Below are 15702 nucleotides of genomic sequence, written 5' to 3'. Positions count from 1 at the left end.
TAGCAAGACTTTCTAGGTATATCAAAGAAGAGTCCAGAGATATTTTATTTGGAAAAAAATCATGGGTGGAAATGTATCAATTAAAGACATAATCCCTTGTAGCAAACCCTGTCGACCATAACTAAAGATGGGCAGAACAATCAGACAAGAAAGTACACATTTAAAAGAACCAAATTCATAATATTTTGATTTGTTGTTGAAAGAATCTCTCATGTTTTCATTTGTTTGTATAATATTACTTTAATCCTTGACATCACCATGTCTTCTACTTGTGCTTAGAAACCTTTGAGATTGAAATGAACATATTAGAATAAACCTCCATATATTTCCTTCAAGGAAATTTGTTTCTAAATTTAACACCAATTTGCTAACTATGAGTTCACTAAAATTCATTGCAAATAAATTTAAAGTAATAATTATATTATTAAATTATTATTTAGAATAATAAGTATTACAATGATTATTAGTATAATTAGATATATGCAGTGACATAAGATTTTAACCAATTTCGTATATATGATGTACAATGACAATAAAGGCTATGCTATTTTGTTCTGGTTAAATGATGATTCAGAACATAACCCAATTGAACATGAACCAACCTGACATGCAATTTTGAGAGAAGTAAATTTGTGTCTCCTATTGATTAAACATAAGCAAAACATGAAAAAGTATAAAGTTTGTGTTTTCAACAGAAGGACAAGAAATCCCTAGGAATAATAGATGTTCCTGAGAAGATGAAGTTTGCTGAATTTCTGAAAAATTGGAGCAGGGAAATTGGAGCTAGCTGTCCTTGGATTATAGCTTAATGGAAGAATATTATTTTTGTTTTCAAAGGAAAAAAATAAATTATTCTTCATTTAGAGCAAATTAGGTCTCATTTTTAGATATTATGCTTCTTCTGTAGGAAGAATTCATGCCAAAGATCAGTCTACAAATTTGAGACTTGCAGTATGTAATTAATAGATGTTTTGTTATGTCAAATGTTTTTTTTAGAAAGAGTATCTGTACAATTTTGCTAAATATGTAATTTCTCTAATCCCACCACCTTCTGCAAGTGAAATTTTTTGAAGCAACAACAGGTAAATCCACCCGCAACAACAAATTAGACAATATGGATAATCTGTGTTATTGTACTGTATAAGTAGCTTTTAACTCCCCGAATGGAACTTAATTAATACCATCAGGGCCACTATGTGCAGTACGAGGAAAATCTAATCTTTCTCCTCACCCCATTAGTTTTTCAAACAAATTTCATTTATGCGTTTATTAACATTTTTGTTGAGGATTCATTTTAATGCACTGCACAAGTATATCAGGTTACTATTATTTTTAGACAGGGACTGCTTTCCAGACAGCTAATTTACAATACTACAGTTAATAGTGATGGCCATTACAGATAGTCCTTGAATTACAAACGTTCACTTAGAGAATGTACAAAGTTACTGTCAGGCCTGCATTTATATTCCTTTTAGAATTTTGGCCTGCCACACTTTCTCTTATTTCATTATGCTGTTTCTTTAAGTATAGTCAATGGGAGGGGGGATTAGAAGGAGCAGGATTTTGGAATGTATTGTTTTTCATTCTTTGCTAGAAGCCAAGGTCATCCTTTGTCTCCACACAGTACACCTGATCAGAAGAAGCTCGGCATGGACGCCAGCGTGGAAGAAGGAGATTGGACCATGTGATGGATTGTGGGTGTGGGGACAAGATCATAAACTTTTAATGGGGGTGGTATTCTGATGTAACTTCCAGAGTTGGGATCCCACAGCTATGTGCCAACATGCCTGCTTTATTAAATTGGAACTTTAAGCATCGTTTTGCCTTTGATTCTGAGTTGATTCTACATGGTATTTGGAACGGTGACAATTACACCATCTCTGCCAAAATACTTATGACCAGGTCCCAAATTATGTACATTGCAGAGTAAAAGTGGTTGTTCACACTTATGAACTATCTCAGAGATGCTGCAACATCCTACTTGGTGCCACACCGAACTGCCCATGCTCACCTCCTATGCAGCCTTGCATGCTGGAGCTCTTATCCAGCTAGGTGGAGAAGCATCTGGCCAGCCTCTCCCCATCCCCACCGAGGCCCAGTCCTGCCAAGTGCTGGAGTGCAGAACCCACCCAGATTTCACAAATTGCACTGCTGTAGTGCTGGAGAGCTTGGCACGCCACCCCTCATTTGCCAAAAGCACCCCTTTTCCAAATTGCAAGAGGGTCTCCTAAAAACAATCCTATTCTCCAGCTCCATTGCATTTCTCCACTGCTATGTAGCTGGAGAGGTGGGCGCACCACCAACCTGCTCCGCTAAGTTGCCAAAAGCATTCCTTTGCTAAATTGCAAGAGGGGCTCCTAAACAAACCTGCTTTGGCATTAAATCAAAGTGCTCACATCAGATGTTTTAATCATGAACCAGAGCTTTTCCCTGGGAAATAGCTTTAGAGCCCATGACAAATTATATTAGCCAGAACAGCTCTGTCCCCGCTTTGGGACAGATGAAAAAGCTTACCTACAAGATGAACCTTGGCTTTCTGAAAGTCTACAGAAGCTAGCCCCTAAACAAACCTGCTTTCCAGCTCTGTTGCGTTTGTGCTGCAGCTCAATATGCTCTTCTTTCACTAAAGAAATGGAAAAGCTGCATTGCAAACAGAAGAAACATACATGGAAAACAAAGAAGTTCACGGGACTAAAAAATCGGACCTTCCAACTTCTCGTAAAAAAAAAATCTCAAAAAGTTCAAAAGTCACAAGGCAACAAAGCGCAAAGAGCAGCTTTGTCAAGACATTTGAGGTCATCCTCCCGTCCTCCCCAGTTCCAGGTAAGAGGTGGAGGCTGTGAATGGGATTCCAGATTCTATTCCCCTCATGCTTCCAATGAGGGGAGAGCTGGATCTGCCAATCTGTGCTATGTAAAGCTGCAAAGGCATTGCCACGCCGTACACCTCTGAGAAATCTCTGTTTAGGAGATCTTGCAGCAAGGTTACGGAGAGGGGAGGCAGAACTGGGTCAATCAAGTCTCATTCCTTCCGATCTAAAAGTTAGACCGGGGCAGCCAACTTCCTCTGGGTGGTTCCTTTCCCCTCGCATCCAAAAAGGAGCAAGTGCTATGAAGTATGGGGAGTTCGGCAATGATGCACCAAGTTTTCCAATTCTGCGGTAGCGAGAAACATAACCTTGCTGTAAGATCTCCTAAATGAAGAGTTCACAAAGGTGTGGGTCACGGAAAGCAGGTTTGTTTAGGAGCCCCTCTTAGAGCTTGGAGGAGTACTTTTGGCAATAGAGGGGAGCATGGTGATGACACACCTAAGTCTCCAGCTCCACTGTGGCGCAATTTGCGAAACCTGGGCAGGTTCAGCACTCCAGAAAGTGGAGGGACAGGGTTATGCCCACTTGTGAGGGACGCTGGGGCTCAGTGGGGAAGGAGAGAGATCGGTCCAGAGCTTCTCCACTTGACTAGCCAAGGGCTCCCGCATCCAAGGCCACGTAGGAGGTGAGTGTGGGAAGTGCAGGGCTCTCAAATGTGGTGCCAAAGATAAATTAGTGATCAGTGACAGGTTGGAAGGAAAGGCCCAAGCTGCTTGGAACCCAAGGGGTGGGAAGAAGATCATGGAATCTCTCATTGGGTAGAGGGAGGCCTTTGGTGGCTGGATGCAGTGGTCTTGTCCCTGCACTAGGCTCCCCCATGGCCTTCGCCACCCTGAGATGATACCTCATGTGCACTTAACGACCTACACATTTGATTAGCGAATGTGTGAACGAAAGTAGTGAGTTTTCAAGTTTATTTTATGTGATTCACTCCAATGAATCCTTGGGTTATGAATGTAATTGACAGGCTCCATTACATTTGTAACCTGAGGACTATCTGTATAAATATGGAAGGTCAGTATTTCACTATTAGAAAAACACATACTAAGTTTCTTATTAAACTTAGGGACCATGTTAAAACACCATATTGGAGGAAATGGACTGAATGGTGATTAGGTCTCTTTTGAAGAGGTAGAGGTTGCTGTAGCCAAACTTGGAGTATTTCATCAATATATGCTTTCATAAGAAACCACATTACAATTACTCAGAAAGGAAGAAAAGCAATGGTATAAATTAACACCTGAAAAACAAGAAATGGCTTTCTTTTTGAGGCACGAGATTATATTTATTAAAACATTTCAATAATGTTTGCTGCCTCATTCTCCCAAATTCTTTCATTAAATGAACAGCAGATGTGCAAAACTGTAGGACTCAGCTTAGATTTAGAAAAAATGCCTGCATTTGACATTAAAAAGATAATGTGATAGGACATGATTTTGGGGAGAGATGAAAGAGAAGGGACACTCTAATTTCACATTTACTGGATTGCAGCAATGAATCTAGTACAGCGTAAAGATACTATACACACACACACACAATGTTTTTCGGAGTATAAGACGCACCGGAGTATAAGACGCACCAAGATTTTGAAAAGGCAAATTTAAAAAAAAAAGTTTTTGCACTCTGCAAACCTCCCCAAAACGGCCCATTTTTCACAAAAGGCATGAATAGCCTTTAGGAGGCTTGTAGAGTGCTCCTGGGGGGTGAGGGCCCCCAAAACAAGCAAAAATAACCTGTTTTTCACAAAAACATGCCCATTGTTTTTTTTAAAGGGCATGAATAGCCTTGAGGAGGCTTATAGAGTACTCCTGGGGGGGGGTGTGGCAAAATGGAGCAAAAATGGCCTGTTTTTTTGGTCATTTCTGCCCTCCCAGCTCCCAGGAGCACTCTGAAAGCTTCCTAAAGGCTATGCATGGCCATTTTGGTGAAGGGGAGGGTTTTCAGGAGGCAAAAATGCTGTATTCAGTGTATAAGACACACCCAGATTTTCAGCCTCTTTTTTGAGGGAAAAGGGTGCGTCTTATACTCTGAAAAATGCAGTATATACATTTAGTGTAAAATTATCTGGACACTTTTCAGTGGAGTTTCAGGTTGGGACATAGTATCGATATGACATTGGTTGCATTCATTGATGACTAGGTGGTCTTACCATTTTGGCCCTCCTTGATCTCTCAGGAGACTAAATCAGATATGCTATACTTCTGAACCAGTTGCAGGAAGTGGGAATGGAGATCATGACATTAATGGTTCTCCACCTTTAAGACTAGTTATAGTTAGTGCTGGTGTGTGTGTGGAGAAGTTGAACCAAAGCTCCTAAACTGCAGAGTGCTTTGGGACCCAATACTGCCTGTCCTTCAGTTGTTTATCTACTTGAGGCTATAAGAGGAAGTCAGCCTTTAATTTGACAAGATGTATTATCAGTAAGCTGCTGATACCAAGCTGTGTCTCTCAATTCTTTGTTGACCAAGTGAAGCTTACAAGGTCTTGATATAACACCTGGAAACTGTAAGATCTGGTTAGAGAAGAACCTAGACTAACTGGCTGCAGATGTTTGGTCCTTCCACCATTGGGGACCTTTTATCTTTGGTTCAGAGTTGCATTGATTGCAAAACGCCACATGACGGCAATGTGACATTGCGAGTTTGACATCCGTGTGCTAAGTAGACACCCAGTCAAAGAACCAACAATTCAAGTGGGATTTGAATAAGCACCACACTTCCAGTGTGTATTAAATATTGATTTTTATTTATTTATACTATTAACCTGCTCTTACACCAGAATACTGAAGAAGGCTTACAAGAAATCAACAAAAATGAGCAGACTAAAACACTGCAATTGTTTTAGAGAGCTTATTGTGTGATTTTTAAAGCAACTACATATTTTTTCAGGCTTTTTCAAAAACCTGTGAAAAGCTATTGTAGAACATTAGCACCTACCCTTCTCATAAAATAAAGAATATTCTAGAAAATATTAAAAATGCAGAATCACGTCCCTGGATGAGAAAAGGATAAACATGCTCTTGGAAAGCAGTTCCCACCTTTGTTAATAGCCCCAGAAAGACTGGTGCCAACCTATCTACAAGAAAAAAGACTGGGTCAGTTTATCTACAAAACAAAAAGACCTTCACCATCAGGACATGATAGGCTTAGCCCTCACAATCCAAACCTGGATAAAGCCATAGGAATTGCCCAGCATCCTTTCAGAACACAACCCTCTTCATTACATCATCACCCAGCAAGATTCAACTGAGCCTGGGACTCAAGACAATCTGCAAAGTTATCCCTGCATGGCTCCATGGGAGTCTGACAACCAATTGGAATACCGGCTCTTACACAGGAACAGGAAGCTCCAAGACGGAGTCCCAGAGACGATATAATTCTCTCTCTCTTCATGTGCTCATTTGCCCAGAATCCAAAAAAACCATGTGGTCCTGTCCACCATTAAACCATCTTTCCGAACAGCCTTCATGTTTCCAGTGTCTTTCTCCCCACTTGGAACTGAACCCAGATGGACATTTCTTCCAACAATGGGCTACTTTAATAAGTAGCCCAGAGGTACTGGCTCATAAGAATTCCAAAACACTTCTTCAGAATCATTTCTGAAGAATGTGCAGTCTTTCATATGATTGTATTGCAACATAACAGCCAAAAGAAATAGAAACAGACCCCAAAACTCCATATAAACATTGAGAGAGGTACATTTTGTATGTGTGTGCTTTTGAAACAGTATTGTCTCATGTAGGCTGTCTGCCCAAGTCTCTGCAATTTTCCTGGCAGAAGAGATTTGTCATTGCCTTATTCCTGCAGCTGAAAGAGAGTGAGTGGTCCAAGATCTTCAGCTGGCTTTGTGCCTAAAGCAGAACTAGAATTAACAGTCTCCTGGTTTCTAGCTGTGTACCTTAAATATTACACCAAACTGATCCTTCTGGAACGTTTTACAACACAGAAATTTGCTTCAAAGGAGGATCACATAAACCTACAGAAGTGCCAGCAAACTCTGTTCTGTTTTTTTCCTGCATTATTGAAAAAAAATGCTTGGAAAAATCTCTGGGATTCACTAAAAATGGCTTGTAAACTGGGATTAACCTGGGATAACATAGAAAATCTCTGCTGTAAATTCAGTCTACATGTTTTGCTGTACAGAACCAAGGAGAGTTATTCTCTTCCTGGAAAACCTGGAATAACATTATTTATTTGCATAAGCTGGCCAGTCAATTGCTTTATTAGAGACTGAATAATAATTACTAAAATACAAAGAATACATTTCATAAATCTCTCTAAAACACAGGGAATATGTCGTATCTTATCTATTTGAGGCTTTATTATCTTTACCAATAAATAATATTGGCGCTTTGACTTAAAAATAGATGGATGAGCATGTAATTGACAAAAGGTATTGTTCAGTTGAAAAGTATCTGGAAGAATGAAATAATATTAAAGTAACAGCATCTGGGATATGCTATCCAAGTGATACCTCAAAGTTATCAATAGCATCTATTGAGTACAAATAATCAAGTCATCTGGAAGATCAGAAAACTGATGCTGTTAAGACTAATTCATGGTTCATAGGTTATCATGACTGCTATTTCATGTTTACAAAATATTATACAAATCTATATAAAAATTGTGTTGTTTCATTCTAGTTTTGTCTTGTGTTATTGATATAGATTAGCAACAATATTGAACTAGTTTGTTATTGCCTTATCTGTCTGGTTTAATCTAGTTTAGTCTAGCGTAGATTAGTTTATAGGCCTGGGATTTCTTTATGGAGTTTCATAAAGTACTACCAGATATTATCCAGCTTAACTTGCAGAAGTAAATCATCATATATAGTTCTCTGGCCTACATATGCTGAGACATTTTAAAAAGAAAATTATCCCAAACTATAAGAACCATTTTCTAATCTAGTGTACTTGGGTTTATGGTATTACTGATATTTTATAGTTTGTTTTTTTAAAATGCTAGACTCCAGTTTATTTATTGGGTGGCAAAGGTGGATAAAACATACTCAACATTTAACATTTGTTATATTATATATTCCTGTTTTTTTTAATTAGAAACTCCTTTTTTCTGACCAAAATCTCCTTGTAGGGACTATTTATATTGTACATATCCAAACCATATCATTAATAGGGGATTACATAAGTTGTAGTCAGTACTCTCTGAACACAAGAGATTTTTATTATATTAACCAGTCATTGATAATTTTACATTCCAACCCAATACACACAGCCCTGTTCTATACTGATTAATACTACAGTATGGATTCAGTGTAAATCATGCAATGTTGCACTTTCTTTACTAGTCTTGATTTACTGAGCAATTATTTTATCACTTACCTCAAACATTATGCAACACAATATATTAGATTACTGTCTAATAACTGCTGGATTACATAATTTTATGTATCCATTTTTTTTACAAAAGCACTACACTTAGTAGCAGAACTCTTTGTCTTAATTTTGGCACCAACTGTATTCAAACCATTATTTTTTGAGCTAACAGTACCTGCAAAAGTCGAGCATATTCTACAGTTATGTGTAACCTTAGAGAGTTGAGAGAAGCATCCATTCATAATTGTTTGTCATTTCTAAAGCAATTGGTCTGGTATAAATGTCTGCTTTAAATGATGTTTATATAAAAATGAAATTATGAGTGGTCTGTATTTATTTAGTATTCTTCAACAGATTTTAAATGGATTTGTCCAAACATTCGTTTTATTTAATTTGTAGTAAGAAGAATAAAATAAGAACTGGAAAGAAAACACTATGAGTACAACTGGAAAATCAAGCCATTGAACTGGTCATAAAATTCAATGCAAGATCTATGCACAAAAAGTGATTCATTCAGAAACATTCTTAACCATGCTTGCAACAGATTCCTTGGAATTAGTAATGCTTGTCTGTCTTGATTAAGTGATTCAACAAGTCTAATCAAGAATGAGAAAATCTGGACAGAGTCCAATACCTATTTAAACAGAAGGAGGAATCGATACTTACAACAGGATTCTTTGTATTGGGGTCAAATTCTGTTGAATTTGCATCTGTAGAAAAAAAAAATTAAAAAACCTGATGTAAACTCTATAGGTTGTGATGATTAAAATGCTCTTCTCATTGGCTTTTTAATATTATACATAATATATTCTTCAATTAAACAATATGAAGTAAACCACTAAAATAAGCATGTTCTGACTAGACACATTTACGAATGATGCCCTAATTGACATTGTGGGCAGAGACTCATATCAATGATAGCAAACATAACAGATGTACATCTATAAATATAGTACTTCCTAATTGCTTTCTTGCTCTGAGCATGTGCTTAAAAGTCACTATGAACAATAAGGAACATTAAGCCTATGCATTAGTTTTAATAATTTTGGTATGCCTGAAATCTGTACCCTTAAACTATTGTGATTGCAACAAAGGTAGAAAAAAGCTGATAATTAAAGTAAGAAAATGGGCATTATGACACAAAGACTGCCTCATCAGTTTGTTGCATATGACATTGTGATGCAAATATGAAAGGCAGGTTTTGCATTGTGAGACACTTTTAGTCATTTTGACATCATTATAGTTAGCTGCAGATACCTATGGATAATCAAAAATACCGTAAACATATTAAGCATTACAAAACAAGATAGAAAGACATGCATATGGTTTAGAGAACAAATGAAAGTATATGATATCATCAAGAGAGTAAAATAATTGAAATGAAAATCGGCTGGTCGCATAGCAAGAAGAACTGATGGCAGGTGGACCAAGGCAGTCATAGAATGGATCCCATTTGATAAAAAGCTTCCATGAAAGAGACCTAAAACAAGATGAATCTATGACATCAGCAAGTATTGTAGTCCCAATTGACAAAGAAAGCTCAGGGTCATATGGGTTGGAAACATGCAGAAGAGCCCTTTATCCTGCAGTAGATAGACAATGGCTAAAATGATGATGAATCAAGAACTCAAAAGGGTATTGCACAAAGATGTAGATTTGACTACTCTTGGTGATCTAAGTGTTTTTTTCTTCAATTGTTAGAGTTTCATTAGAAATATGATCCCACAAGGAGTGTGGAATTTTCTTCAGTCAGGTTAAAGGCATCAACATCCTGTCTTTACTTGGATGAATGGAAGATTCCTAAAAGTCTAGGAAGGGATACTGAAGGGAGCTGAAATTTAAGAAGTGAAACTTATTACTTGAAATATGTGATTGACTCATAGAAATTTTACTTACAGTGCAGTTGGGAGTTATGCAGCACCAAAATTGAATCAAATAAATAAACATATACCATGTTTTCCTGAAAATACGACCTACCCCCAAAACAAGCCCTAGCCCAATTGTCATGCCTGCACCTAATATAAGCCCTATCCCCCAAAATCAGCCCTAATTAAGCCCTGCCCACTGTCTGGTTATATGAGGTGGGGCGAGGCACAAGTGTAAAAATCAAACTAGGGCAGGGGTGGAGCTGTCTCATGTGCCCAGCATCTGGCTTACCTTAGGACCACCACAGCGGCCTCCCACACCCTGACACTTGCTATGCTGCTGCCCAACTTCTTCTGCAGCCGCATGTGGCTGCTTTTGGCCAGATGCCATGTGGCGCATCACACTGGTGTCGCCATTCGCGGTCTCATTGCGCCAGCTGCTACTCGTGTGTGCAACAGCACAACAAACCACAAAGTCTCCTGTCGCTAGCGGCAGCACAAGTGCGACAAGCCACGTTGAGATAGCATGCTGAACCAAGGTAGGTCTCACGCCTGAACCAAACTAGGGTCTCATGATATTAAGCTTTTTTTTTATTTAGTAAATGTTTTTTAATTTTAGTTTAAAACAGGTACACATCTTTCTTTACATCTGTAAAAAATATATCAATCAATTACAGATAAGTTTTGGTACATCTCCTCCACAGTCAACCAACATAACTCATATTAACTAAGGCATTATTATATATCCATTTTCATTTAACTGTAATTATTATTTAGCAATATTGATGAAAGTAATAATCTTGAACAATCCCTGCCCACACCGGTGGGAGAGGAAAAAATCAAAAAAAAAAAAAATCAAAAAAAAAAAAGGACAGATAAAAGATAAAAATTAAAATAAAAAATAAAAAATAAAAAATAAAAATAATACAAAAAAAGACAAAAACGACAAGAGACAAGGCAGGAAAACGAAACAAAACACAGGTGTCTATCATGAGAAAAAAAAAGAAGTATATCAACTGGTTACAACATGCTTTGGTGCTTCTCTTCCATTAACTCATATTAATTCAAATATCTTAACTCGAATATTTACCATATCAACATCATTATACCTCCAGTTTTAATTACCTTTGGTTATTTAAACATCCTTCATCCTTAGCTATGCATTACATAATTAATCCATAACACATGCTGACAATTCATTTACTTATTTATAAACTCCTCTATTATCATCAAATCCTCATATCCTATTTTAGCTGGACATCCATAATATTTAATTATATCATATATCATAACATTTTCCCAGTATTGATTAACATTTGATTGTATGTATTTTATTTAGTTTTTAATAGTGATAATTATTGTAGTTAATACTCTTTATGTATAATCTTCCAATTGTTAGTTATCATATCAACTCCACATTATATACATTACTATCAATATCAATTATTATTCAACTATATCTGTTACAAGAAAAAGCAATTAGGTTTAACTAGTTTTCAATTGTGTTCTTCAATCTATCAGCCAGTTCCAAATTGTATATATTACTATCCATTCCATCTATCAGCCAGTGTCTCTCCAATAGCAAGATCTTCTCCAGCCAATTGCCACGCGTTGGATAAATTTACCAAATGTTTTCATAATCAAATCCAGACAAAGATAATTTGGCACCTTTGGACTCTGAATGTCAGTGATGAAATAATAATAATGTTGTCCTGGGCTTGTAAAATTTTCCAAATTAACTTTAATTCTCAAGGGTGGATTTTCCATTCCTCCTGCACTCTGTCTTTTTAAATGAGTCTTCTTTATAGCTTCCCCCCTCCTTTCTTCCTCTGAGATAGACCAAACACCATTTCTCACATTTTCCGTTTGTATTTCAGGAGCATTTAAACATTCAACAATCTCAGTTTTTGCTTCATATTTTAAAATCAGATGATCCAATTTTCTTTCTAGTCTTTGATAAGAATCAAAGAGTCCTCTACATGCGGAAAAAAGTCTCTGAAATGAAATCTTAGAGGTATTTTGGGACGCCATGATGTGTGTCGCAGTTAAAAATTGCAAACTCTTTTTTTTTTCCCCACAGACTTCTTAGTCTCTCACAGGCTGTGATTGTAAACAAAGCCGAGTAGTAAAGTAATAAAAGTGTCGAATCGTGACGGGCTAATTAGTAGAAACTAAATTTTACGATCCACTTAAGGAGATTCAGAGGGGGGAGGGTGTCGAGGAGTTTCTTGAAGCATTTAAGAAGTAAAGTAACCACCAGCCATAAATCCATTAGAAAAAGCCAATTCGCCGCTAAATTTCCCTGTTCTTTGGTTTCAGTTATCTTAAGTTTTTAACGCGAACAGTCTCTCTTGGATAATAAAATCAGCTTACCAGATGACATCACTTCTAGCATTCTTAGGGGCAACCTGCAGTTTCAGTTAGCACGCAGCTAATCCAGAAAGGAATTGGCACGAGGAGTTAATACCCCCCCCCCGAGATTTGCGGGTATCTCTGAGGTCCTGGGTCTCTCCTCACCTTCACTGTCTTCTCCGGGACAGCTAGAGTTCAAAGAACCCGTCCAAAAATCCTTCGGTATAGAGGAATTTCAGGAGTAGCCTGAAACTCCATCTTCTCACTGCTAAGCCCCGCCTTCTTCATGATATTAAGCTTTAACTGTCCATATACAGAAAGTGCAAAGGTTTGCTTTTAGGACATGGTGCGGTTAGACACGGGTTAGAGGCACATGAAACCTGCTGAGGCAAAGTCTCAAGTTTTCTGGCTTGACTGTCTGAAAGACACATTTAACTTCCTCAAAATACGAGCTACTCTGCTCCATTAGCTGACTATGTATTATCACTTCCTGTAGACATAATATTGCTGTAAAGGGCGAATCTTGAGGGATGTTTCCAAAACTAACAGATGGCTTTATCTGAACGCGATAAACTATATAAGGGATTTCCTGCCTGCCGCTCGTGGTTCAGCCCTGTGTCTCTGAACTTGCGCAATAAACTATTCCTTCCCTGGAGAGCTGGCTTGCGTGTCCTGTTTTTTCTACAACAACGTGGCATCTGGCTGCAAATGAGAGGCACAGAAGAAGTCTGGCAGTGGCACAACAGGTATCAGGCCATGGGAGGTGTGTGGCTGCGCTAGTCATAAGGTAAACGGATAAGACATCCCACTAAAATAAGACGTGGTGCTTATTTTGGGACCAAAAAGAAAATAAGACCGGGTCTTGTTTTGGGGAAAACATGGTATAAGTAACATATTATTGACAAATAATGAGATAATTCTATTTAAAAACCCCAATGTTGAATATTTTTCTGGATTCCTCCTGACATGCTTTTTCTAGGGAGGGAACTTCTTATGCAACAATTCTGCTAAATAAAATTATCTTGCTTTATTCCCTCAGTCTGATTAATTAGTGAATGCAAGTAAGAACTACCTCCTTCTATAAGTGGAGCTTATAGTTGCTAGATATTTACTAAGTTGCATGGGGCTTACCCGCAAATAATTATATATAAAATAGCATTGATTAAGCACATACCTTGCCAGTTTAGAGAGTTCCTTGCAAATTCCACTACTGCCAGCTGCATTCCCAGACAAATTCCTATAAGTAACAAAAATGGTAAATGATACAATTCCACATATGCATATATATATTTCCAGCCAAGAAACAGAACATATGTAGTTGCTTTGTGATCCCAAAAGCAAAAAAGTGAAGCATAGATTTAAAAAGAAAATGTGACAAAGGTTGTCCTCAACTTTACAACCTGCTGCCTAACCACCATTCACATCCAGAAATGGATGGATTGGGTGCTTTATGGCCTGTAGAGAGCATGTGTGCCCATACAAACATACATTATAAATTGTTGTACTGTCCCCTGTGGTCATACGACATTATGACACGTGCACAGCAACCAATCACTTTTATAATTAATTGCAACATTCTGCAGTGATGTGACCATGATCTGCATTTTTTGCTGCTTCCCAGTGCATTTTGCTAGTTTCCAGCAAAAACAACCCATATAGAAGAATGGCTTTGCCTAATGAACACAGTGATTCTCTTGACAACCACCACAAAAGATGTAAAAAATGTGTGTGTATCACAGAGGGCCTTGACTTACAACTGCAATGACTTAAAGCTAGATTTCTGTACACAATTGTGGTTGTAAGTTAAGGACTACCTGTATTTATCACTTTGAATTCTAAACATCATCTTTTCTTCTGCATTTATATTGCTCTAATATTTGATCTTTTCTTCATCTTAGGCACAAGATTAATCAACATATTCGCCCCTGAATGTTATTATTAGAAAGTAACTAGGAGCTAGGAATAAGAGCTAGACAAATTTTCCTTGAATATAGGTAGTTCTCGACTTACAACTTTTAGTGACCATTCAAAGTTACAACAGCAGTAAAGAGTGATTTATAACCTTTTTTCACACTTACAACTATTGCAGCATCCCCATAGTCACTTGATCAAAATTTAGTTGCTTGGCAACTGGTTCATATTTATGACACTTGCACTGTCCTGTGGTCATGTAATCACCTTCTATGACCGTCTGACAAGAAAGTCAATGGGGAAGCCAGATTCACTTAACAACCAGGTAACTAACTTATCAACTGCAATGATTCACTTAACAACTGTGACAAGAAAGTTCATAAAATGGCAAAGCTCACTTAATAAATGTCTCACTTAACAACATAAATTTTAGGTTCAATTGTTCAATGGTTCAATCCTAAGTCAAGGACTACCTGTACTCACCTATTATAGCAAACTGCAATGGTTTTTGCAAATTGCCAGACAAATCCATAAACTGAAACATCAGGGGTGGGATGGGGATATTTTATTTTCTTTTTTTGGAAAAAGGGGATAAAAAGAGCTTTGTTGCTCCCTGACTGGTAATTGTCCAAAGGTAAGACCTGATTGGAAGTTGTTCTTTGCATCCTATTGTTCCCTGACTGGTAATTGTCCAAAGGTAAGACCTGATTGGAAGTTGTTCTTTGCATCCTATTGTTCTCTAGAGTCAACAGAAGGCCAATATGAGGCCACCCTGAAGCCAACCAAGGCTTTGTGTCTGTTTTTGTCTTTTCCTCCCTGTCATTTAAGGAAAAAAATATCTTTATTATGGATATGGCATAGAAGCTCCTCAATGAGACTGTGCAAGAAAGGAAGAGGTGGCAAAGTACAATACCGGCAAAGTACAATACCACCGTTTCACCAAGCAGCAGAGGAAAAAGTTAGAAACCAACTTGTTTTAAGGCAACAGAGAACAAGCTGTAAATTTTTCCGCTGAAGTAGAAGCCAGATCAATTTCCACAGCTCCCAGGACATTTCTGAGAGAGCTGCTACATGAGCTCACAAGCTTCTGAACTGGCATTTCTGCTTTCAAATTGGAGATTCATAAGCCTGGGAAATCTGCTTTGAATAAAAGTTATCAATTATGCAAAACTAAAATCACTTCACTTCCTGTGTACATTCTTACCAAGAAAAGGCTTTTTCTTCTTTCTTGCCCATGAAATGGCTTGAAGTTTTCCTTCAGTTCCCCTATGGCCGAAACCTCCAGGTACTAATATGCAACTGAAATAATACACAATACCAAATTCAAGCATAATAATTTAAATTTGAGATTTATGTGCATCTGTGCCATACTT

At 37.6% G+C, this 15702-nt stretch overlaps 1 protein-coding gene across 1 annotated transcript in view; it reads right to left on the bottom strand.

The window, feature by feature from the left end:
* The window catches only part of CTPS2 (CTP synthase 2), a 103106-nt gene that overhangs the window by 31146 nt on the left and 56258 nt on the right, over positions 1-15702 (bottom strand). Inside the window, 3 exon segments of the mRNA XM_032226156.1 lie at positions 8868-8911; positions 13593-13655; positions 15534-15628. Coding sequence (XP_032082047.1) covers positions 8868-8911; positions 13593-13655; positions 15534-15628 — 202 coding nt within the window.

This window comes from Thamnophis elegans, chromosome 11 (assembly GCF_009769535.1).
Source record: "Thamnophis elegans isolate rThaEle1 chromosome 11, rThaEle1.pri, whole genome shotgun sequence".
Taxonomy (NCBI): domain Eukaryota; kingdom Metazoa; phylum Chordata; class Lepidosauria; order Squamata; family Colubridae; genus Thamnophis; species Thamnophis elegans.
Note: the sequence above shows the minus strand (reverse complement) of the source record. Positions and strands in the feature narration are given on the sequence as shown.